At 35.8% G+C, this 23476-nt stretch overlaps 1 protein-coding gene across 6 annotated transcripts in view; it reads right to left on the bottom strand.

The window, feature by feature from the left end:
- The window catches only part of LOC136025260 (eye-specific diacylglycerol kinase-like), a 266512-nt gene that overhangs the window by 79275 nt on the left and 163761 nt on the right, over positions 1–23476 (bottom strand). For all 6 annotated transcript variants that reach the window (XM_065701114.1, XM_065701112.1, XM_065701109.1 and 3 more), the window contains exons 10-12: positions 19412–19508; positions 13324–13410; positions 10137–10240 (exon numbers count right to left, since the gene is read on the bottom strand). In XM_065701114.1, the coding sequence (XP_065557186.1) occupies positions 10137–10240; positions 13324–13410; positions 19412–19508 (288 nt within the window). The remainder of the gene's footprint in view (positions 1–10136; positions 10241–13323; positions 13411–19411; positions 19509–23476) is intronic.

The raw sequence follows: 23476 nt of genomic DNA, 5'->3' as shown, positions 1-23476 counted from the left end.
CCATTCGTAAGCGAAATATAGCACTGAAAACAACATTATTGGTGCCACTTCTTATGTAGAACATCTTGGAAGCATAAAACATTATCATTGTAATAATTTTGGCCCAAAACCCTTAGCTGGAGGTTTGCAAGAACACCTCCCGCATGTCCCTCCCCCAGGCCCCTTTAACAAGCTACGCAATTCAAGTCCTACAAACACCAATATGTTAAATTATATTACTAGAAGCGTGGTTCTGTTAGTACAGCACTGGATTTCAAATTAGATTATCATGCGTTTGATATCAGCTTGAATTTTTTTCTTCAATCATGGTTTGTCCCTTCTTACGATTAATTAAAAAAACAGTTTTTTTTTAATTGAAAGTAAGGAGCGACATTAAAACTTAAAACGAAAAGAATTTACTCCGTATATGAAAGGGGCTTTTCCTCCTCAGCACCCCACTCTTTAAGCTAAAGTTTGACTCTTTCTCTTAACTCTGCTTTTTAAAACAGTAAAAAACTTTAGCGTAAAGAGCAGGGCGTTGAGGAGGAAAGGCCCCTTTCATACACGGAGTAATTTCTGTTCGTTTTTAGTTTTGATGTCGCTTATTAATTTCAATTAAAAAAAAACTTATTTTTTTTGTTTAATTTCTGAACGTTTTTGAATTAATGCATGTTTTGATTTTGGCTCTCCGCACATAAATAATTAAAACAAAATTTGAATATTAATTGTTTTTGGCTAAATGGCTTTCTCATAGTTTTAATCGAAAGATTTTGAAAAAAGGAGTGGGGGAGGACGCCTTGTTGCCCTCCAATTTTTTGATTATTTAAAAACGCAACTAGAGCTTTTAATTTTTTACGATCGCTTTCATAAGTAAAAAATATACTTAACTTACGTAACAAACTTCTATATTCGTATGTTTTATTACGTATATGAGGGGGTTCACCCCCTCGTGAATACCTGGCTCTTTACACTAAAACTTGAATTTTGTCCAAAATCCTTAAGAATGACCCCTGAATCACAAAGGCCGTATAATAATTAGTTGAAATTACTAAAATTACTTTAGCGTAAAGAGCGAGGTATTACGAGCAGGTGAACCCCTCATACGCGTAATAATTTCTGTTTGTTTTAAGTTTTAATGCTGCTCCTTACTTTTAGTTGAAAAACGTTTTCATATTTATTTTTTCATTGTTTTTTTAATAATGCTAGAAAGTCCTGCGCCCTCTTCATTGAAATTCCCATCTCCCATGACAAATTCCTCCATGGAAAAATCCTCCCACATAGCCCCCCTCAACTTCTCCCCCCAAACCAAAAAATCCTCCTGAAAACGTCTGTATACTTCCCAATAGCCTTAAGTATATGTAAACAACGGTCAAAGTTTGTAACTTGCAGCCCCTCCCACGTGGACTGAGGGGGAGTAAGTCGTCCCCAAAGACATAGTTATTAGGTTTTTCGACTACGGTGAATAAAATGGCTATCTCAGAATTTTGATCCGGTGACATTGGGGAAAAATGAGCGTGGGAGGGGGCCTAGGTGCCCTCCAATTTTTTGGTCAATTAAAAGGGAACTAGAACGATTTTTCCTATCCTCCTTGGTTTTTTATTACTATTTCTGGATATATATTTACATGTTGCACAATTTTGAATGTGGGAGCGGACTGGACTTAGGCTACTTAAAAACGGCCAGAGATCTAAGGGGTGGCACATTGGTTTGAGTCCAAAGGCTTAGTGAACCTTGACATGGGTTTCTCAACAGGGAAATCCTACTTGTGTGGCATCATAATGGCATCAGGGAGGACTATTTGCGAGTTTTCGTAACATAAACAGCAACTTCTAACAGCGCTACAGGGTGACCTTGACGAGTGGCACTCCTTTAGGAAATTATAGCTTAGTAAACGACACAGCATTTGTACTGGATTCTGATATCCACTAAAAACAAAATGGAAAAAAAGATAATAGAAATTTAGCTAGCCCCCACTCCATTTACAAAATCCCTAATCTACCACGGCTCTCAAAACCATCAAAATCTACTAATAAACTATAACTGAGCGTGAAAACTACTTTTTACTTCGTTACTTTAGCAGAAATAAAATAGGCTATATGTCGTGCTATTGCATATTTAGGACCGTTGTTTTATGTACGAGATAAAAGCAGAAGGAAGTTTGGAAACGTTTTATTTCCTTGTTTACTCGGCTTGCCAGAGCTTAGAAAGGCATAGCAGATCATTATTGAGTACCTTTTTAGACGTCAGGTAAATAAGAGATCAAAGATATGGATATAATGGACGGAAGGGGGCTGATAGAGCAGTTAAAGGGGATGTTTCGTTACATTACTAAAAATAGAAATCCGATATTTGCATCTTAGGAGATTATGAAATAATTTGTTACAACGGAGAACATTACAAAGAGCTGCAGGGTTTTCCTGACGAAAATTATGCCAATTTTCCATTACAGGGCAGAGATTTGGGGATATGAGATGCTAAATTAGAAATTGATCAGCTAGGCTATTTTCGAAGGTTTTGCGGCTTTAGAATGACTAATATTCAGTTTCTGAAACCTCTATTGCAGTATGGTCACTCAAAGTTACAAGCCAGTCAAATTGGTCAAATTTCGGCATCTGGTTTGTTCAGTTACCTAGTATTAGGCTATTGAAGGCGGCATAGAAGAGTTGTAGAAACAGACACAGGTAAGAACAGACTCCGACCTGCAAAGAAATGAGGCATCGAGCAACACAGGGTTCTCAAGCCAATAGAATGACTGCTTTGAGCCTAATGCCATATTCAGGGGGATAAGGGAGTTTGAACTCTCCCGGGCCGACTCGTAAAACCGTAACAAAAATCAATATAAACAAATTTTTGAAATGTTTTTTGACCCCCCTCAAAAAAAGATACGACCCTGTTTGAGCTCACTGGATCCCAGGTAGTTTAAAAGAATAAAATCAAGTGGATGCTTGAGGATCAAAAAACCTAGAAATGAGATGAGGGGTCAACAAATCCAAAAACTCTAAGATTGTATAGTAAAAGGAAGGTAGTATTTGGGAACGACTTTTGTAAAGTTTAGTTTACCAGCCAGTGGCCTACTGGATGCAGTTGTGAGGCCAATAGCCACCCAGTGCTTTTGATGTCTGATAATTTTATGTGAGGGAAGAGTGTTTCTGAGAACACATTTACTCACAAGCCCTGTATAGTGCATTTTTTTTTCTCCCAGTCCCTTTGTATGAAGGTATAGTCACCGAAAATTCAAATAGGGCTCATTCAATTAGAAATTAAGAAATTTAGTGCTCTTTTTACAGGAGAAAAGTGATTAAAGGGTAACCAGCCCTCCTCAAGTACCATTTTCGCCATTTAACCCCTCGTAGTCCCATCCCCATGATACCAAATCAATAGTTTTGGACAGCAATTCTGTCCGAAATTGTCGAAGTGTCCGGTAAACATCGCTCCAGGGATCATAAGACATCTCCCCAAGCCCCTAGAGCAAGGGCCAAAATTACGTGAATTCCCAACTGTTTATCGCTTTATTTTAAAGTGGAAAAGGGGGAAGGTTAATTTTGGGTGTCTAATTGGCTCCGAACACTAAGGATCATTTTTTGGGCCAAGAAGAAATTTTTTTTCTGAGTGAGAAGGTGTTAAAGGGCCTGGAAATGAGCCAGAATGCTTTTGGTCCCTGGCTAGTTTGAAACTTACAACCGAAAGCCCTTGGGGCAAGAGGAACTTAAACTACAATAAATTGTGTGTGGGTACATCCCCACCCACCAAAATTAGCACCCGAAAAATGGTCGAAAAGTTTTTTCATCTGATTGGCTCAGAATTTACATCCTGGATTTCTTGGGCTAGAGAGACCCAGTTAAAGAAGGGAAAAAACGAAAAATAAGCTTCCCTGAAAGAGGGGCCCTACAAAGGGCAGAAAGAGGCCAACCCTTTTTTTATAGAGCTAAAGATTAAAACTGAAAGTTCCTAGGCCAAGGGGATCTAATGTACAAAAAAATAGTTTGGTGGCTAGGGCTCCAAAAAACAAAGTCCCTATAAGGGCAAATTTTCCCGATCAGAGTGAAACTTATATCCTTGAATCCCTAGGTCCATGAAAATTCCAATGCACAAAATAAAATGAAGAGAAAATTGTGTTATTCCGAAAATGGGACCAAAAAAGGGCCGAAATACTTTTTTAGTCAGAACATGAGATCCAAAAATGGTTTCGAATTTTTCTTTTCAGATTAGCTTGAAACTTCCAGGAATCATTGCCCGGGATAAAGGGAACAAAAATTTTATGGGAAGGAGAAGGAGAAGCACTGTCCTGTAAAACTTGAATTTTGATTTAAAGAGTCAGATTTGAAGGGACCTTAGCTCTCGTCACACTTAGGGTATCGTCGGGTATGGTAACAAAAACAAACATTAATTATTTTATAATAAGTTTTTGAAATGAAAGACAAATATTAAAAATCAAAATGAACAGAACTTATTGCATATGTAAGGGGGGTAGCCCCCTCCTCAATTCCCTATTCTTTACGCTAAAGTTGGACTTTCTGTACCCAACGTTTTAAAAATGACTCCTCTAGAACAAGGATGATTGGAAAGAAATAGAGAGTATTTTTCACATATTGGAAGAGCTTATCGTTGTGGATTTATTTTAAACAGTACAATTCTCAGCTTGAATATTTCAAAAGGCAATTAGTTGCACATTCATTGCACTCATAAATGCTTTTAGCACACTACTAAACAACTGTAGCTTAGTGGGTGGAAGGAGGGTGAGAAGAGGGTAGCCCCCCCCCCCTCATGTGAGATGTAATTCTGTTTGTGGTGCTGTCGGGTTCAATGTCACGTTTTACTTTCGTTTGGAAATTTTATTTTAATTTATTTAATAATTCAAACAAAAAACAAACAAAAATGGCTACAAATGAATAAGTAAAACCAAAACGAAAACTATTAAACTAATAGCTGGTCTAAATGTAGAGACAACAGATACTGCTATGGATGAATAGATAGATCCTAAAATGAACAGAAGTTGAAATGAATAACCAAGGCAACTTAAAACGAACAGAAATTACAAGAAATAAGATTAGGACTGTCAATCCTAAATCTTTTAAGGGCCACAGTGTCATTTACCCTTTCCTGAAAACACAATATATTTTAAACAGTTTCTCTTTTATAGCTCTAAATGTGAAAAACTAAAAATGCTGACAAACAAACAAACGATTATTTATTTTAACTTTTGTTCGTTTCCGTATTCATTCATAGAAGTACCCGTTTACCTTTCTCTTCCATTCGATTGTTTATTTTTAATCATTTTGATTGCTTCTGTCTGTTTTGGATTTCTTTAGCTCGGTCATAGTCATTTCTGTTCACTTTAAGATGACATCGTTATATGACTTTATTTCTGTTCGTTTTAAGGTATAATCTAACTGTTTAATTTCCTTTTAAAATTGTATTTTAAGAAAACCTAATTTTTAGTTAGCTTTAAAAATAAAGAGTCGTTTTTGCTTTAGAATTATATATGCCTCTTATTTTGTCTTATATTTTATTCGGTACAAGCATTACGTTAAAAATTTGGATTTTTTTTTTTTGTAAACGACCCTATTTCGGTTTTGAAGACTCTTTATTCTCGTTTAACTATCCCAGTACAGCAAAATCCTCAACGAAATTTATGGTTGCCCTAAATTTTGACGCAAATTTTATTCTCTCTAGAAGGAAAGATGGAAAATTAGTATTCCCTCTATAAATAATACTGAAACATTTCCACTTTTCTTCCATCGAAAATCAGTCAGTTTCCACTCAATTCCTTGAGAGACAGCCCTAATGTTATAAACGTCCAAAGTCGTAACGTGAAAAAATTAGGAGACTAAACCGAAGGTTTAATCTCCAATAAACGTATTTTATCCCCAACAAATGCGTTTACATTGCGCCCCACCTTTGCCTTTTTCTACTTGTAATTTACTCAGAAATTCTGGTGATATATTCTCAATTTTTTTTTATGACAAATTTCATGGGACCAGGCCGATAAGAATTGAGGTCCTGTTATTATACCCGTTAGTTGTGTACTTATTCTTTTCTCTAATAGTCAATTGTTCTTCCTTTTGAAGGAATCAAGAAACAGATTTTCTGCTTGTCTCTGCGTGTTTACCATGTGCAGGTTTGAAATAAACCATAAATTTCTTAGATACACAGCTGAATAAAGAAATCTCAGAACGCCATAATAAATCTCATTACTAGTATATCCATTATTCAATAAAATTTTCATATTTGACAAAAGTCCTTCCATTTATTTTAAGATCTGCACAAGCTTTTTTTTCAATTGAGCTTTCGGTAGAACTCAACTTGCGAAGAAAATCAAGCTAAACACAAATTTCTCAGTCACTTTTGCTCAAAAGTATTTTGAAATGCGCTAAATCGGAAACGACGCTTGTCTCCCCACGGATAACGTAAAAAGAACTGAATATTTCCAACAGAAGCGTCCAATTTCACATATGGCAAAAACAATCGCCTCCGACGTCTAAATCAACTCTGTTTGGTGCAAAAAAGCGACTGAAAGGCGCTAGGATTGACTACGCAAAGTTATTTTCAAATTGCTGGCTACTTTGAAGCAGTACGTTTAGCATAAACCATAACATTATATATAAACGTTATATAGAACCTAGGGTATCACGCCTATCGACCAGTCAAACCTACCGACCAGCCAAACTAATACCTACCAAATTTAATGGTAGCTTACAATTATCCAATATCGACATATCTTCAGTTTCTTACCATAGGGGAATATTAACTAACTCTAAACAAGATCAACTTTTCTGGTAGAATTATTTGGAATATCCTTCTGTCTTAGATGGATTGTTAGAGATTTTCGTGTGTGTAGGTGTTGTGTACAATGTTTTTCATGTTTCTCCCACGTTCTTCTTTTATTCCCCCATTTCCTCACTATTATCATTAATTACAAAACATATTTTTAAATGGAATTTTAGGACTTGCGGCAAATAATGATAAGGAAATTTATTTTCATCAAAAAAAGACCGATTTCTAATGTTTCTAGAAATTAAATATATATTTATTAGCCTGAAATTATCTAACAGAGAGAATCAATGTTGCCGTTCCATCAGAGCTGCATTATTCTATCAACAAAAAGAACTATCAGGGGAAAGTAGTACAATCTTCAAAACATTTTTTTAGCTTACTGCACTGCTTGCGCAAAACTCCGCTTATACAACACGATTTTATTGCATAATACAACAATGTTCAAATGCTGTAGTAGTCTTTTCAACTCGCATTTCACTTTTTCAATATATGATTTGTTAGAGCGGAGCAGAGAAGCTTGCTGCGCTCCATACAACATACAATTAGTCGAATAATGTAGCAGTCTTTTTAATCGACATTTTTCTCTTATAACGTTTGCTTTGCTGGAACTCCACACAAAATCTTAATGCACTTCGCACAACACGCCGATTATCGACGCTGTGGCAGTTTTTCTGGTTCACATTCTCTCATAGTGGTATGTTGGTACAATGCAGCAGAGAAGCTTGCTGCGCTCCATACAACATACAAGTAGTCGAATAATGTTGCAGTCTTTTCAGACGACATGTTTCTCTTATATAGTTTGCTTTGCTGGAACTCCGCACAAAATCTTAATGCACTTCGCACAACACGCCGATTATCGACGCTGTGGCAGTTTTTCTGGTTCACATTCTTTCATAGTGGTATGTTGGTAGAATGCAGCAGAGAAGCTTGCTGCGCTCCATACAACATACAAGTAGTCGGATAATGTGGCAGTCTTTTCAGTCGACATTTTTCTCTTATAACGTTTGCTTTGCTGGAACTCCACACAAAATTTTAATGCACTTCGCACAACACGCCGATTATCGACACTGGCAGTTTTTCCAGGTCACATTCTCTCATAGTGTTATGTTGGTAGAACGCAACACAGAAGCTGCACTCCAGTACCACAAGAATTATCATAGGCCTTAGCACCCGTTTCAATTCATATTTCCCTCTGATAACATTTGCCTTCTAACAAGGCAAATAAAGAAGCTTGCTGCGCTTCGTGCTTTAAGATACGCGGAAGTCCCATCAGTTTTGCACTACATTCATGCAGAAGAAGGAAAAACATAATAGTTTGTACAATTTCGCAATGGCAATGCTCTTAAAATATTATTTTTTTCTTGTGTAGTTATATCACTAAACAGCGAGGGTTACTTAAAAGCATAGATTTTTTTTTTTAAACGAACTAAAAAATAGCGCGTTTCATATCAACTACGTCTCTTAAAAGCCCAGTCCGTACCAAAACACATTCCTATTCCTTTAGGCTATAACTAACATAATTTTTACAGTATGAAACGTCTTCCCTGAAACAGCTTTGTTACTCTGAAAAGAACTTCGAAGCAATCATCCAAGTGGTTCGATACGCTTGAGTATGATAAATCCAGAAAAAAGAGTTATTGCAGATTTTCTCATCCAGACCATTCACTGATCACTGATGATGATTATGATCCTGAAGACACAACAGAGCTCAATCCTATAAGTCAGCCCCAGAATGAAGAATCTCCTTTAAAATGCTCGTTCAAGTTGTCAAGGTTCTCAGCAATCAGCTCATCTTCTTATTCCAGTCCCAAAGTCCACTTTTTATCCACGCCTTTTCTACCATTTTGCGCTTTGGTCCAGAAGGAAGCACCATGCATTAACAACAAGAGTCACTTTTTGCTTTCGAGGTAGTGACAAGGCTCTTCTTCCCTTCCTAGACGCTCGCATAATCCATATCCAATCCACATTCCTTACCGTACCATTTCTCGTTTGATATCGCTGTTGTCAAATGGTGATGTCTAAGTGCCAAAAAGAGCTTAAGACCACATGAGCGTGAATTTATTTAGGGGGAGGAGTCTTTTCGGATAGCGGAGGAATTCGGAAAAACACAAAAATTGAAATCGTATGTAAAGCATTTAACTTCGCTTTCCAGAGTGGAGTTGCGCAGACTATATAAATATATACTACCTATGTGTCAACTTGTAGTAAACAATTAAAGTGCGTGTCTTATCTTCGCCACGCGCTCGAATGCTAGAATCCATTTCAGCAAAAGTTTTTTTTAATGGAAAGTGGTGTTTTAACCCTAACAGTAGTCCCTATAGAATGTAATCGTATTTAACGCTTTATTTTTTTACAAACACTTTATTTTTAAACAATTATTTTTGTATTGATTTTTTTGTATAATAGTTTTTTGTATAATTATTTTTTTGTATAATTTTTTTGTAAATTATTTTGTATAATATTTTTAAACAATTATTTTAAACACTTTATTTTTAAACAATTATTTCACAAACTTAACATAGTTATCTTTTGTAATTAATTTGTTCTTTTGCAGTTAGAATCAATAATCAAACTGACCCCTAATATTACACTTGTCTGTTTCTCAGCCAGTTGCTACCGACAAGCAGTTGCTACCGACGGCTAATGTTTTCAAGAAATCACAGGATGTTTTCGGCTGACTGAACCGCTGTAATTTCTTAACATTGTCAAGATAGCAGTAGATACTCTTTCAGTTTTATTATCTATTTTCATTGATCTCGTCATTTTATCAGTTTTTTTCACCTTTAATTTGGAGATCGAGTTGATAAAATCGCTGAATTTACCGACTGGGAACGAGGTTTCGACAGGTCCATATTTCAGTGGTTGTCATCTTCTTTCATTCATTTTATTATTTCCCTAATTTTATTCTTCTCATTTATTGAATTTAAGCAGTGAGCCAATACAACTGCGCAAATTTACCAACTCAACTTTTTTATACTATAAAATAAAAAAATAAGGGACGCCCCAGCCCCCTCTCATACATGAAGTCCCCGACAGCAGCACCAAATAAGTCAAGTAAAACAATAGATAGAAATATAAAACACATATAACTGTAAAAAAAATACACCATTACACACGTAGATGTACGTAAACAAACAGTTCAAAGTAAAAACAAAGTAAAGTAAAACATTTCAAAATAGGGATGATACCTTTTTATTGACAGTGAATAGATATAAAATTATTTAACTGGATATTTCGAACACATATACAGTGTTCATCACTGTATATAATAATTACATATCTATTCACTGTCAATAAAAAGGTATCATCCCTATTTTGAACTGTTTTACTTTCGCCAATACACACATTTTTCCTTAGGCAGTGAGAAAGAAGTTTTTACTTACGGATTTCTTGGTTGATTTCCTCTTCTCTTTGCAAGTAAGGGAGCTTTATTTAAAACTTCTAATGTGATGATGGATGGGTTTAAACGACATGCTTCACCGTCAACCTAAAATTTTACATCAATCTGTTTTCTTATTATGTTTCAAGAAAATGCTTATTGTTGAACAAGAAATGCATATTCAGAGCCAAAGAGGAATTCATTAAAAGAAATACTCTATCATATAAACATATTTAGTTACAATATAAAGTGACACTTTCATTTAAGAACTTTTGTCAGAAAATATGTTTAGTAAAGTCGAAGTGTTCAACCAACAAAGTCGAACTCCAAGTGAATATACGTCAGTAAGAACAAGCATTCGATGAAACTAAATATGGGGCGAGTTCTGTGACACAGCATTTACAAAGCAGACCTTAATGAAAACTTTAGGAAAAATTGGGACTTCTTGGGAGGGTGTACAGAGAGAGGCGTTGGATGGATCAAGATGGATGAGGAGAATGCGTAGCTATGTTTGCCTCAGGCGACTTGGTGTTACAGTGAGTTGTAAGTAGAAATAGTAGTAGTAGTTACATTTTATTCAAATTTTCCAGAGAAAATTTACAGTTGTTCCCTAAATTGACAACAAATGATCAAATTTCTTGTAAAGTTAGAATTCATATCAATATGACTCCGAAGGTTTTACTTAGGCTTAAGTTCCATTTAAAAAATACGATTTTTAACCAGACTAAAGCTGTAACTTTCACTGAAAGGACAAAATACTGAAATACTGAAAGGACGAATAAAAGATCATTGGATTCAGTAGTTTCTGACCTATCCATTCATCAAGTCAAAATTCCGGTACTTAGATTTCAGACTCTTTCTTAAAGAATCATCTAAACTGCAAACTTGAGGAATTTTGTATTTTTGCCAGAAGACCGATAACGGGTGTGTGTTTGATTGTTTGTTTGTTTTTCCAGGGGTGATTTTATCGACCCAGTGGTCCTAGAATGTCGCGAAAGGGCTCATTCTAATGGAAATTAAAAGTTCTAGTGTCCTTTTTAAGTGAACAAAATTGGAGGGCACCTAGGACCCCTCCCACGCTCATTTTTTTCCAAAGTCACTGGATCAAAATTTTGAGATAGCCATTTGTTCAGCATAGTCGAAAAACCTAATAACTATGTCTTTGGCGATGACTTACTCCCCCACAGTCCTCGGAGTAGGGGCTGCAAGTCACGAACTTTGACCATTGTTTACAAATAGAAATGGTTATAGGGAAGTGTACAGACATTTTCAGGGGATTTTTTTCTGGTTGGGGGAGGGGAGTCTAGGGGTGGGGGTCACGTGGGATGATCTTTCCATGGATAATTTATCACGAGGGAAGAAAACTTCCATGAAGGGGCGCTGGATTTTCTAGCATTCTTTAAAAAAAAAAACAATGAAACAATAAATACGACAAAGTTTTTTTCAACTGGATGTAAGGAGCAGCATTAAAACTTAAAACGAACAGAAACTATTACACATATGAGGACATCTCCTAAATACCTCGCTCTTTACGCTAAAATATTTTTTTTGTAATTTCAACTGTTTATTCTACGGCCTTTGTGATTCAGGGGTCATTCTTAAAGAATTGGGATAAATTTAAGCTTTAATGTAAAGAACGAGGTGTTGACGAGGGGGTGATCCCTTTCATATACGTAATAAAAATATACAAATGTAGAAGCTCTTTACGTAAGTTAGTTCGTAAGTTATGTATATTTATTATTAATAAAAACGCCCGCAAAAAAATTTAAAAGTTCTAGTTACCTTTTTAAGTAACCGAAAAATTGAAGGGCAAATAGGCCACCTACCCCACCCCTTGTTTCTCAAAATCGTTCGATTAAAACCATGAGAAAACCGTTTAGCCACAAAACAAATTAATATACAAATTTCGTTTTAATTATTCATGTGCGGAGGGCCAAAATCAAAACATGCATAGATTCAAAAACGTTCAGAAATTAAATAAAAAAAAACAAGTTTTTTCAACTGAAAATAAGGAGCGACATTAAAATCTAAAACGAACAGAAATTACTCCGTATATGAAAGGGGCTGTTCCCTTCTAAACGCCCCACTCTTTACGCTAAAGTTTTTTTTTATTGTTTTAAAAGTAGAGTTGTAAGAAAGGGTCAAACTTTAATGTAAAGAGTGGGGCGTTTAGGAGGAAACGGCCCCTTTCATATACGGAGTAATTTCCTTTCGTTTTGAGTTTTAATGTAGCTCCTTACTTTCAGTTGAAAAAACTTGTTTTTTTTATCTAATATTATTCCAAAGGTAGGGATATCATATTTTGCTTTATTAGATGGTAAGAAGTATCAGTGGATCACCATTTCCGTACGACGATGCGATGACAAATAAATAGAAATTAGAAATAACATGTGTTTCCGAAATAAATAATTCGGTAACGATACGGAAAAAAATGTATACCGAGGACTGCTGAGTGGGTAGAGTTGAAGAAAAGAGGTACAAACATTCAAGGAGCCTTTAGAAACTCAGATGAAAAAAAAACGACGTTTAAACACTTCCTCGAAAATTCCTGGCCACCGCATGTGTTTAGCACATGTTCGAGTACTTTAAGTCTCCCGTTGGTCCAAAGTAGGACAAATGTTTTTTATAGCTGTATCCCAAAACGTCTGTTTTTCACGTAATTGCTGTTTAAGACAGCACAACTCTACCATACAAATTTTAATTAACACCTAATCAAGAGCTTTAAGCTCCATGTAGTATCTCTACAGTTGTACGCTTTTAGGCAACTGCAATTATCCCATAAAAAGGGTCAATGCAGCGTTGGCAATTGGGAGGCAGGAGGCCCTGTGCGCTCCAAGATTTTGAAAATTATCTGAAAAATTTTCTTTGAAAAATGTCTTTTTTGGTATTTTTTATTTAAAAAAATGTAAAAAAGACAAATTTGCCCCCTCCCAATACCAGGAACTACACCTAGAGACGGTGCTCCACTTTCCCTGGAAAACTTAGGAAAATTAGGCTCTCAAAGAAATCCCCAAAAATGAACGTTCAAATATACAGGAATATCACAAATTACAAACCGGTAATTTTCGTTAGCAATAATTTTCGAGGAAATTCCAGAGAAACCAATTTTTTGTGGGGGGAATCAGTGAATCCCTGAACTGTTTGGGTAAAGTGAAAGCCATGGCAAAAGGAACAAAAATTAAAATAATTACCTGCATTGGAATGGTTTTTCTTGTAACAATTTTTGCAGATCTGCATTGAGCTATGCACGTGCCATGCCCGCCAGCTTGTAAAAGTGGCTGAAAAAAATTACATATAGAAGGAAAAAATCGGTAGCAGAATAAGACAGCTTTATTATGCCAGCTAAAACCTAAAAGAGAATATTCCATTTTTATTTGCATGCCTCTTTTTTCTTTTTTTTTTGGCATATCGTTCCGTTCAATTCTCTATATAAATTCCATCCTTGTTTAGAAAAAGGAACCATTCAAAATCAGTACTTTGGAAAAGCCGAGAGACAATCGATAGTATCTGAATTGAAGCTTAAAACACACAAATTGAACCAAAAATTCAATAATAAATGTAAAACATTTCTTTCTTTTTAAACTAGTTTTCCAAACAGACTAAAAGGAGAATTTTTTCAAGAATCTATGAAAATAATTTAAATGTGGGGGGCCAAAAAGGATTAAAAGTAAGTAATTATGACGGCATTAGACTCTTAAGCTCCAAACCAGCGGTGCTGATCTCTCTTTCGTGGCCCTAAAGCCAGGAAGTGCAATGGGAGATTGCGGGCCAGCCATCCTGTACTTTCGCAAACCCTTCCTGCTTACCTTCTCCAGATTTCTCCAGGCACCCATTCAGAGCTGGGTCGACTTTGGTGGTTCATAGAGTCACGCCACTAACTCCCGTCTCAAACCAAATAGCTGGCCATGTAAGGAATTGGAACCTCTGCCCCTCGGGCAAAAAGGATTCGGCTTTACACGATATAGACATCAAACTGATTTAAGTTATAAATGTATAAATGAAAAAAATCGCTGAGTTGAGGGAGTTGAGTTAAAAAATCAAATCATCTAAAGCCAAATCCATTTTGCACCCCTAATTTGCTTCGCTTCACACCTGTTTTAACTTATATTCATAGATACTGGAGAAAAAATTATTTTTTACTTTTTAGTCTATTATGGAAACAGGCATTTGAACTATTTTTTATACATTTATTATTTTCGGCTTTTTAGTCTTCTCTAAGACAAAGATGTGTCTTACTTTAGATTTGAACTTAAATTAGAACTTAAGCAGTGAAAGATGAGTTAAAAAGATCAAGTTATGTAAAGCCAAATCCACTTTGCACCCCTCCTTTGCGACTGTTTTCACTTATATTCATGAAATGTTGACAAAAATATTTTCTACTTTTTAGCCTATTTTGAAACCAGGCATTTAAACTAATTTTTTTCAAATTTATTATTTTTAACTTATTAATCCTCTCTAAGACTATCAAGTCTTTAGTCAAGATAAAGATGTGTCTTATCTAAGATTCGAACTTAAGTTACCACAACCACAGATAAATGGTCATACTACTGCGATATCAAGTCTTGTATAATACTGCTCGTTTAACAATTTTTGATGTGTTCAATCAACCGTTTACATTGTTTACTTTATATAGTGGGATCACATAGAAGGGCGCAGGAACTTCGATTTTGTATTATTGCACTAGCATTGGAAGTGCATATGCTCATAAAATTTTCACACATTAGAATGTTTGAAAACGATCGAAAAATAGCACAGAAATTAATGTGACAAACAAACAAAAAAGCAACAAAAAAGTCTGTGAGATAAGGGTAAAGAGTTAAATTGGATCTTTCTAAGCTATCCTCTTTGTGACTTACAGTATAGTTATACAGCAACTTCTTTATTCCAATTCAACAATCCCTGGTTATATTTTTTCCCGCTACCCCAATCATTTTTATTTCCATTGTAAAATCAGAGTACTTAATTTATTTTGTATAGAAACGAGGCTTTTCATTGCTGAAACATATGGCTAAACCAGGAGGGACATTTTTATCTGACACAGCATGTAACTACACCAGTTGGTAATATGTATTCCCTCCGGAGCCCCCCCTTCCCCTTACAAATGTCCCCCTCAACATGCAAAATGGAACATCCACAGAGAAAGTACAAAATGGATACCTCGAGATATCATTCGGAAGTCCTAAGGAGTGACAAAAGGACCAGATGCCTGCCTTTTTACTGAAATTAAACATGTCTTTTTCAGTAACAAAAATGAAAAAAAAAAGGAATGGAACAAAACAGTTCATCAAATTTCTGAGCAGAGATGCAAAAAAAGAGATAAAAATAAAAACCCAAAAACAGACAACGCAGAAAGAAATAAAAAGAAACAAAAACCCTTGGGAAGAGTGGTATATGCAGGGACGGATTTGGAAACTCCAAAATGCATGGTTAACATTGGAGTAGAAACATGGTTGATGGCTCAAATGAAAGCCCTGGAACTGCTGCATAAACTGTGATTTTTCCAGATTTTTCTTGTATAGCTAGAAGAAAAAAAGGGAGGTGGGCCTGCTATTAGAATTTGTTCCACTAAGTACTAGGGGTGGTACATCTTGGGACACAAGGTGGTATACTCTGGGACATAGTACAAAAATTCATATATTGGTAGAAAACTTCGACTATTCATCGTATAAAAACTGCATTAAAAATTCGACTTTGAAAGTAAAAATACCTTAGGCGCAAGACTAGACAACCAGTCAACAAACACGAAGTGTGACGCTGCTCTGGAAGCTTTACCGGGTGCTGGGGTAGGAGGCAATAACTTTTTCAAAATGTCTTCCCTTGGATAAAATATTGAGTCTTCTCGGTTCAGCCAATTCCACTTTCTTAGATATGCCATGCACATTACACTCACTCTGACACTGTTCTCGCTTTTCTCTTGGACAGACCCAGGAAATTACTCTTCTTTGTAAACAACTTCAACAGTCTCCTGTAGAGACACTGTCAAAGATCTCTTCCTCTTTCTAACTTTCATCTTCCGATTCACCTAGTTTCATCGAGTCATCACTATCATCATCAAGAATCATTTTTTCATCATCCCTTCCTTCTGAATCTACAGATAGATTTTTTGTTGTCTGGTCTTTTTTTTTTGCTTTTTCAGCTCTTCCAACAATCCAAACTTTTCCTCTAGCCCTGCCATCCCCTGCTTTCTTACCTTTTTTCAGCTTCTTGTTCATCAGTCTGTCTTTTCACAGGAGTATCAGTAAGAATCTTTGTAGAGCCTTTCTTCCTGCCTCTACCACTTAGTACACGCGGCTTTGCTTTAGGGTATGGCCGAACTTGTTCTGGCATCATAGGGACTAAAATGGGTTTAGAGGATTGTTCAGGCCCGTCTGTAGTTGGGGTTTTGGCCACGTTGTTTCCAGGTTCAACTGGATCCAAAGCATCAGGTGCAGGTCTGTCAGTTACAGCAGAGGTTAAAAAATCCTTTTCTGTAAAGATGTCTGGCTTGTAAGGCCGTATCCCTGTCTTCTCGAAGCCCCTCATTATGTTGTTTGGCGTGAAAGATATGGAGAGGCTGTCGCCAAGATGAGATGCAATTTCGTATATCCTCACGGTCTTCCCTGGGTTGGACAGCATCTATGTCCCAATACATACCACTTGTCCTTTTCCAAGTATATACCATGCAACCTCTACTCCCAAATTGTGTCCAATTTTTTTACTGTTGCATATTTTTCCACCAGATGGCCACACAACGTGGCCTGATGTTTTAGCTTTCGTTTACTATTTTACACACACAATTTCTGCAAATCGTTACAAAATAAAGCACAAAAATAGTGCCCAACTATTTTTTTGGGGTAAAACCGAAACTTTGAAGTTGATTTTCTCAAAAACGAAAATAGCAAACTGCCAAAATGATGGAACCGTCATGTCCGCCATTGAATGAACTATGCTAGGTGGCCTTGTTGGATTTTTTAAAGAACGCTAGATGGCATATAAGAACAGTGTCCCACCTTATACCCCGTCCCTGCATATACCACTTACCCCTAATTGGAGGAACTAAAAAGGTTAAAAGTGTGGAAAAAACCGACAACAGATAAATGAATAACCCGGAGTCAAACTTTAAGTCAGAACCAAGCAAGTTTAAAATGTACAGAAATCCTTATTCCAAATAAGCAAGCAACAGTTTAGGTAAAAAAAGAATAAAAACTGAAGAAAAGAAACTGAGAATGGGGTTTTATAAGTTGAGTTAAAATAATGGAAGAATCAAGACGAATATTTCGGGAGGATAACTGCTTTCTTCCTAGGGCATAACAGAAAGTCCTAAAAAAATATTTTACTTTATTTTAAGCGAAAATGCAAGAATGGACAGAACTCCTTACTCCAAATAAGCTTGCAATACTTCAAATAAATAGATAATTAGTTCTAAGGAAGGACGATGAAAATATAAATTGATATATACCCCCTCAGGATTTCAGAGAATATTTCTGGTTTATACCGTTATTATGAAAGTAAAAAGTAAAACCCCGAAACAAGCAAAATTTACTCCGCATAGGAGGGGGGCTGTCTCTTCCTCACCCCAGCCTACCCCTCGTAGTCGTAGAAGCTTCAGAAGATGTTCATTCCATCAGAAATTGAGAGTTTTAGTCCTTTTTTTACGTGAAAGCGGTTGGAGACCACCCAGCACCTGTCCTAGAACCTCTTTTGATATTTGGCCCATTTGTTAGTCCTTAGGGTATCTGATCTACACTTTGGGATAGCCTAACTATTTCGTACTGTCTCTTTGGCTGCTCAATTTTGTGTGTGAGAAAATTTTCCGGGGGGAGAGATTTTCCAGGGGGAATTCTCCGCGGGGGGATTTCCACGGGGTTGAATTTTCCGGTAGAAAACGTCAGCCCCCATACCAGTCTATGACTTTTTCACTCGACAGAGTCTTATGCTAAGACCATGTTATCTATGGTAGGTGGGTTATTTTGATGTATCATTCTGTCAGAGCAATAAGGTGGCAAGGTTTATATTTTGACACGGTTTTGATTATAAGAGTTCTTACAGTTTATTTTCAAAAAAAATGTGAATTTGACGTAAAATAAGGAAACGAAGTACAAAAGTTGTGATAATTAGATAGTTTTTTAGTGTTAGTTCTATTTTTACTAATCAAAAACCCCAAACATTTTACTCAAAGTAAAAATTTATCCTTTTTACTGTCTCACCTTTCCCACAATTCCCCTTTCTTCCGTCTTCAAAGAACAATATTATAAGCAATGGGATTATATTCCAGCTTTTGAGATTGATAGAAGATTTGGCTAGGCCTCGAGAGATCCCGGAAAATAGATTTTGGCTCTTTATCCTTCGGCTCGATCAATCAGCTGACACTATACTGTCACTGAAGGCCTCTATAATCTTACAAGATCAGATTCAAACCAGCCAATTTATTCTAGTTTATAAATAGGACACGGTTGATCCTATAAAGTAAAATACACTACGTAAGTGAGCCAAGTCCATTTGTCATTTTCAAAGTATTGACAACCTAATAATAACTTATTCATGTAACAACTTCCAATTAGTTACTAAGTCAAGACATTTCAGCAGTTTCTGAAAAGGTCAAAAAGAATTAAAATTCCTTTAAAAGTAACAGTGAAAGATTAAATTCTATTTCTTTTGGTTTGTAGTTCTCAGCTTTTACAAGTAAATCACATTGCTTCTAAATGAACATTAATATTGAATTAATTTCCTTGTATTATCTAACAGATCTTGTAATACCAACCTTTAGGTGCGTCGCGTACGGGGCATTGAGGGTGTACGTCTTCAGTACGTTGAGAATTCCTCCCTACTTCACCCTATGAAAATTATCTTTTATTCTGATAAGACTATCATTTTTAATCCATGTCAATAAGCTGAAGTCAGTAATTGTACACTATTACTATCACTATTTTTTATTACTATTAACAGTCATTTTTTAGTTACTCCATCTTTTTTTGGCTTTTGATAATATATTCAACATTTTCGCTTAACAGTTCAACGCGACTAACTTATACCTGAATAAATTACAGATGAGTAATTAAATTGATAATAAACTATAAACATATACCTGGTTCGTTTGTCTATGATGGGAAAACAAAAATTTAAGAGATAAATTCATGAAAAAAAAAATATTAAAAGCTTAACATCAAAGTTTCTTGACGAGAATGAGAAAATTTGAAAAGGGGAATTAAATAAAAAAAAGTTTAAAGAAATATTTTGCTGATACGCTTTACTAGACAAAAAAACAAACAAACAAGCTTAAAAAACAAAACAAAAACAAACCAATTGATAAGTGGTTAATCCAACAACTTCAATTATTCCATCATCAGTGGCTTCGCATCCCATTGCCTTATTCCAGGGTTTTGTACCACCACCATAGCTGAAAGTTAAGAAGTGACTATGAAAAGATAACCAGGAATCACAGGGTAGGGAAAGCACAGACCTAAAGCGTTCCTAGGTATTTGTCACAATGCAGCTCATGTGAGCCACAATTAAATAGCTGCGAAGACCACACTGCCTTTCCATATCACACAAAAACAGCTTAAAAACAATCCTTACTTCAACGAAGTACATCCTTACTTCAACGAAGTTCAACCAGGACCTGGTTGAACTGGACCTGGCGGAGTCCTGGTTGAATATCGTTGAAGTATGGATGCTAGGGCTGTTTTGAAAAGAAAAAAAATTATTTTAAATATTTTCCAATTAATTAAAGTATATATATATATATATATATATATATATATATATATATATATATATATATATATATATATATATATATATATATATATATATATGTGTGTGTGTGTGTATATTTATTATATATTGGTATTGTGCTGAAGACGGCCCTTGGCCATAGGACCAAAATATAAGTTGTGTTTGTTTGAGTCATAATTAGCCAACTAGTCCCCCTACAAGCCAGTAACAGGTATCACAAAGCAGGGAAATCACGGGTCTAAAGACTTTATGTAGTTGACAGAATGCAGCCCCCTTACGAATCAGATCGTGGTAAATAATGTGAATTATTAATGATATGGCTATCCATAAATAACCTAATTAAAGAACTGACTGGTTGCTTTAAAACTTGTAGGTGTGTTATACTAAAAATATGATTAATGAGAGACCAATTTGTTTCTTTATTACAGTTATAATATACCCATGGACAAATGTTTAAGAACGGATGTTGAAACTATAATAGCAAAACTACAAGGTGTGTTTCACAGAGCTCAAGGTCATAGGAACCAGGAGTAGAAGAATCAAGGTCAATTTGATAACTGGATTTTGTAGTTACATAACAACTATAAAATTTGTTATTAATTCCAGGCAACGGCAAAGACTGCAGCAAAGTGAAGAACAAATTCACTGCGCAAAAGCCTACAGTGCCTGCGATATAAAGATGTAGTTATCGAATAGGTTTTTAAAGCATTCATATAAAGTCCTCCATTTACTGAATTCTGGTGTTTTGGTGTTCTTTGTTTCTGATTTAGGTTATCAAAAAGATCATGTCGCTAGGAAACCTAATAGGATCATATGGAAAGCTTATACTTCACTTCAAATATAGCATAAAGCTAGTGGCAAAAATTGATAATCACAAAATCCCATGATCACAGAAATCACAAAGAGAATCACAAGATAGTCACAGAAATCACACAGGATAAAAAATCACAGAAGCCCAATAATGAAAAAAAAAAGAAATCAAAATCAGCGAAGAGTATTAAGGGATAGACCGCAATAAAATATGAACCTTCGCTCATCCCTTTTGCACTTTACTTTGTACTCTTCTGGATGGAAGTTCAATAAAGGACGTCGGAACTATAATAGAGAATCACAAAGTGTTTGACCAAAGTCAAAGGATAATTTAAATCACAGGCAATATCACTAGTTAAATCACAAGGCGATGATTGTAGCAAACCACCGTGCAGAAGGATAGACACTAAAACAAGAAGAAGAAGAAGTACTAGAAGTTTTCGCTGAAACCATTTTCGATTGTCAGACAGTAAGATGAGGAGAACACTATGAAGACACTAGGAAAACACACATTAACTTTCGAGCAGAAAACAGTAATCCAGTTTCAATGAAGTTTCATAAATAAAAAACAAAAATCTATGCTTTCTACTTGTCACCGACGACACTATCATCAGTGACATTTCAAGTGGTATTGCACACTCAGTCAGCACATCTCAGTCAAGACGACAGTGTAGTAGCATTGTTTAATACATAGAAAAGTCTTTCTGGTATAACGCTAAAACAAGCAATGATTCTCTGAAAAAAGAAAGAAAGAAAGACAGAAAGATAGAGCAAGAGAGGAAGAAAGAGAGATAGAGAGACGGAGACAGAGAGACATAGAATTAGAGATAGAAAGAAAATGGAAAAAAGATAGTGACTAACAAAACGCCTTTCACCTTAAAAAATATCTTGGGAGGGGGAGGGGCTAAAATTTAAGGATGATATGTTTACAATCCTTCATCGATGTTTATAGTTAGTAGTTTAAAACAATCACAATGGGCAGAGGCTGCGAAATAAGCTGCATAGTTTCAAGTAGCAAATCTATTTTTTTCTCTCTGTTTCCTTCTAAATAATTAAGGTGATTTGTTCTAAGCCAATGTACCTCATTGTTTCGGACGATTTGGTCCATTCAAACGGTATTAAACACTGGTCCAGTCTAGTCAGCAGCAATGCTATCTCACGGGATCTTAAGGTTTATGGCATGAGCTATGCCAAAGATCCGTTCCATTCCTCTTCATATATAAACGTCCTAAAAGTTTTCAGAAGCCACCCAAGCGGAGTGGACAGCACACAGGGCACGCAATCCTATATCTTTCGGGATGTTGACTCGAGTCCTTATGTCACCAACCTCAAATCTTTGCTCAGGGTCAGTAATGTGACTCTGCAAAATCTAAGCCATCTGGGACTTGGGGAAAAGGGACCTTTGAGGCTTGAGACTTAATCCTGCAGGGTCCACCCCCCTCAAAACTTACAGAATTACAGAAGTATTCAGCCATTTCTTTAACATCAAATTCAATGCAGCCATGGGGTCCATATTGAATTGCTATCACGCAAAAAAACAATTTATAAGATTCCTCTTATTAGTGACGAAACATTCGGAAAGAGAAATAAGAAAGATGAACTTCTTAGAGAAAAAATTATGTTTCCGTTCCATTTATTTAAGGTTCAGCAGAGCGTGGAAAAGAGCGTGCCATACTAGAAGGTAAAATCTGTAGCAACAAATCGCTAAGAGGTATGGGATCATTATTTCTCAACGATTGGCATTGATTGGTTGTTTGTCTTATTTATTTGAGAAAAGAAGATTCGAGAGGGATGAGACAGGTTGAAAAATTGGAAGATGTACAAAATCCAGATAAATTTTATTATTTACCCATTTATATTTTCAAGGCCATTTTTGACAATAAACAGTCCTGAAAGTACCACCGACCAAAATTAAAACATTTTTGCTCCCCCGCCCCATCTTAGGTATATTTATACTTGAGGATTTTCAACGATTTTTCTTTTGGTTGCTACACAATTATTAAGCCTTTTACGATGTGTGAAGCTCTCCTTTGGTGGTACATTGAATCGTGTAAACAAACAAGCGAAAACTTTCATATTTACACAATAAATAATTACACATTTACACAATAAAATCCCAGGCGAACGGTTCTACCGCCAGAATTATCTCACCTCATTGTTAAAGATTACAATTACCTATTTTCTAGAATAAGGCAAATTTTCTCAGGCTCGTAACTTTTGATGACAAAGAATAAATTTGATGAAACTTATATATTTAAAATCAGCATTTAAATGCGAATCTTTTGATGTAACTATTGGCATCTTAATTCCATTTTTTTGAGTTCCAATTACTATTGAACCGGGTCGCTTCTTACTACAGTTCGTTACCGCGAACTGTTTGAAAAATAACCAAAGTCGTTTCCCATCTAATGAAAGGGGGTTCACAGTCTTCTCCCTAATTTAAATTTTAGCTAATTTTTAACTACTATGACATAAAACAACAAGCTACCATTTTAGATAATCTTTCACATTTTCCGTCGGGGAGGGGTACAGATTTCCTAGCTACAATACTAACTTGAATACCAAAAATACTAAATATTACCTAATGCCTCATTTTATATAAACGTACCAGGCCATATACCACTGGCGTAATTTAACCAAAATCCTGGAGGGAGGGGGGGGTACGTTGGCACAAATTTTCTCAAATCAAGTGGAAACGACAGTGAAAAAGGAGCCATATAGTGCCGTAAAGGATGTAGCTTAAAAAACTGACCTGTTTCTCTGGATGCTTGAATTATTAATCCTTCCCCCCAAAGTGATTTTGTTTTGCGTAGTTGAGAG

The sequence above is a fragment of the Artemia franciscana genome, chromosome 3 (genome assembly GCF_032884065.1).
Source record: "Artemia franciscana chromosome 3, ASM3288406v1, whole genome shotgun sequence".
NCBI lineage: Eukaryota > Metazoa > Arthropoda > Branchiopoda > Anostraca > Artemiidae > Artemia > Artemia franciscana.
This window is presented reverse-complemented; position numbering and strand designations above follow the sequence as displayed.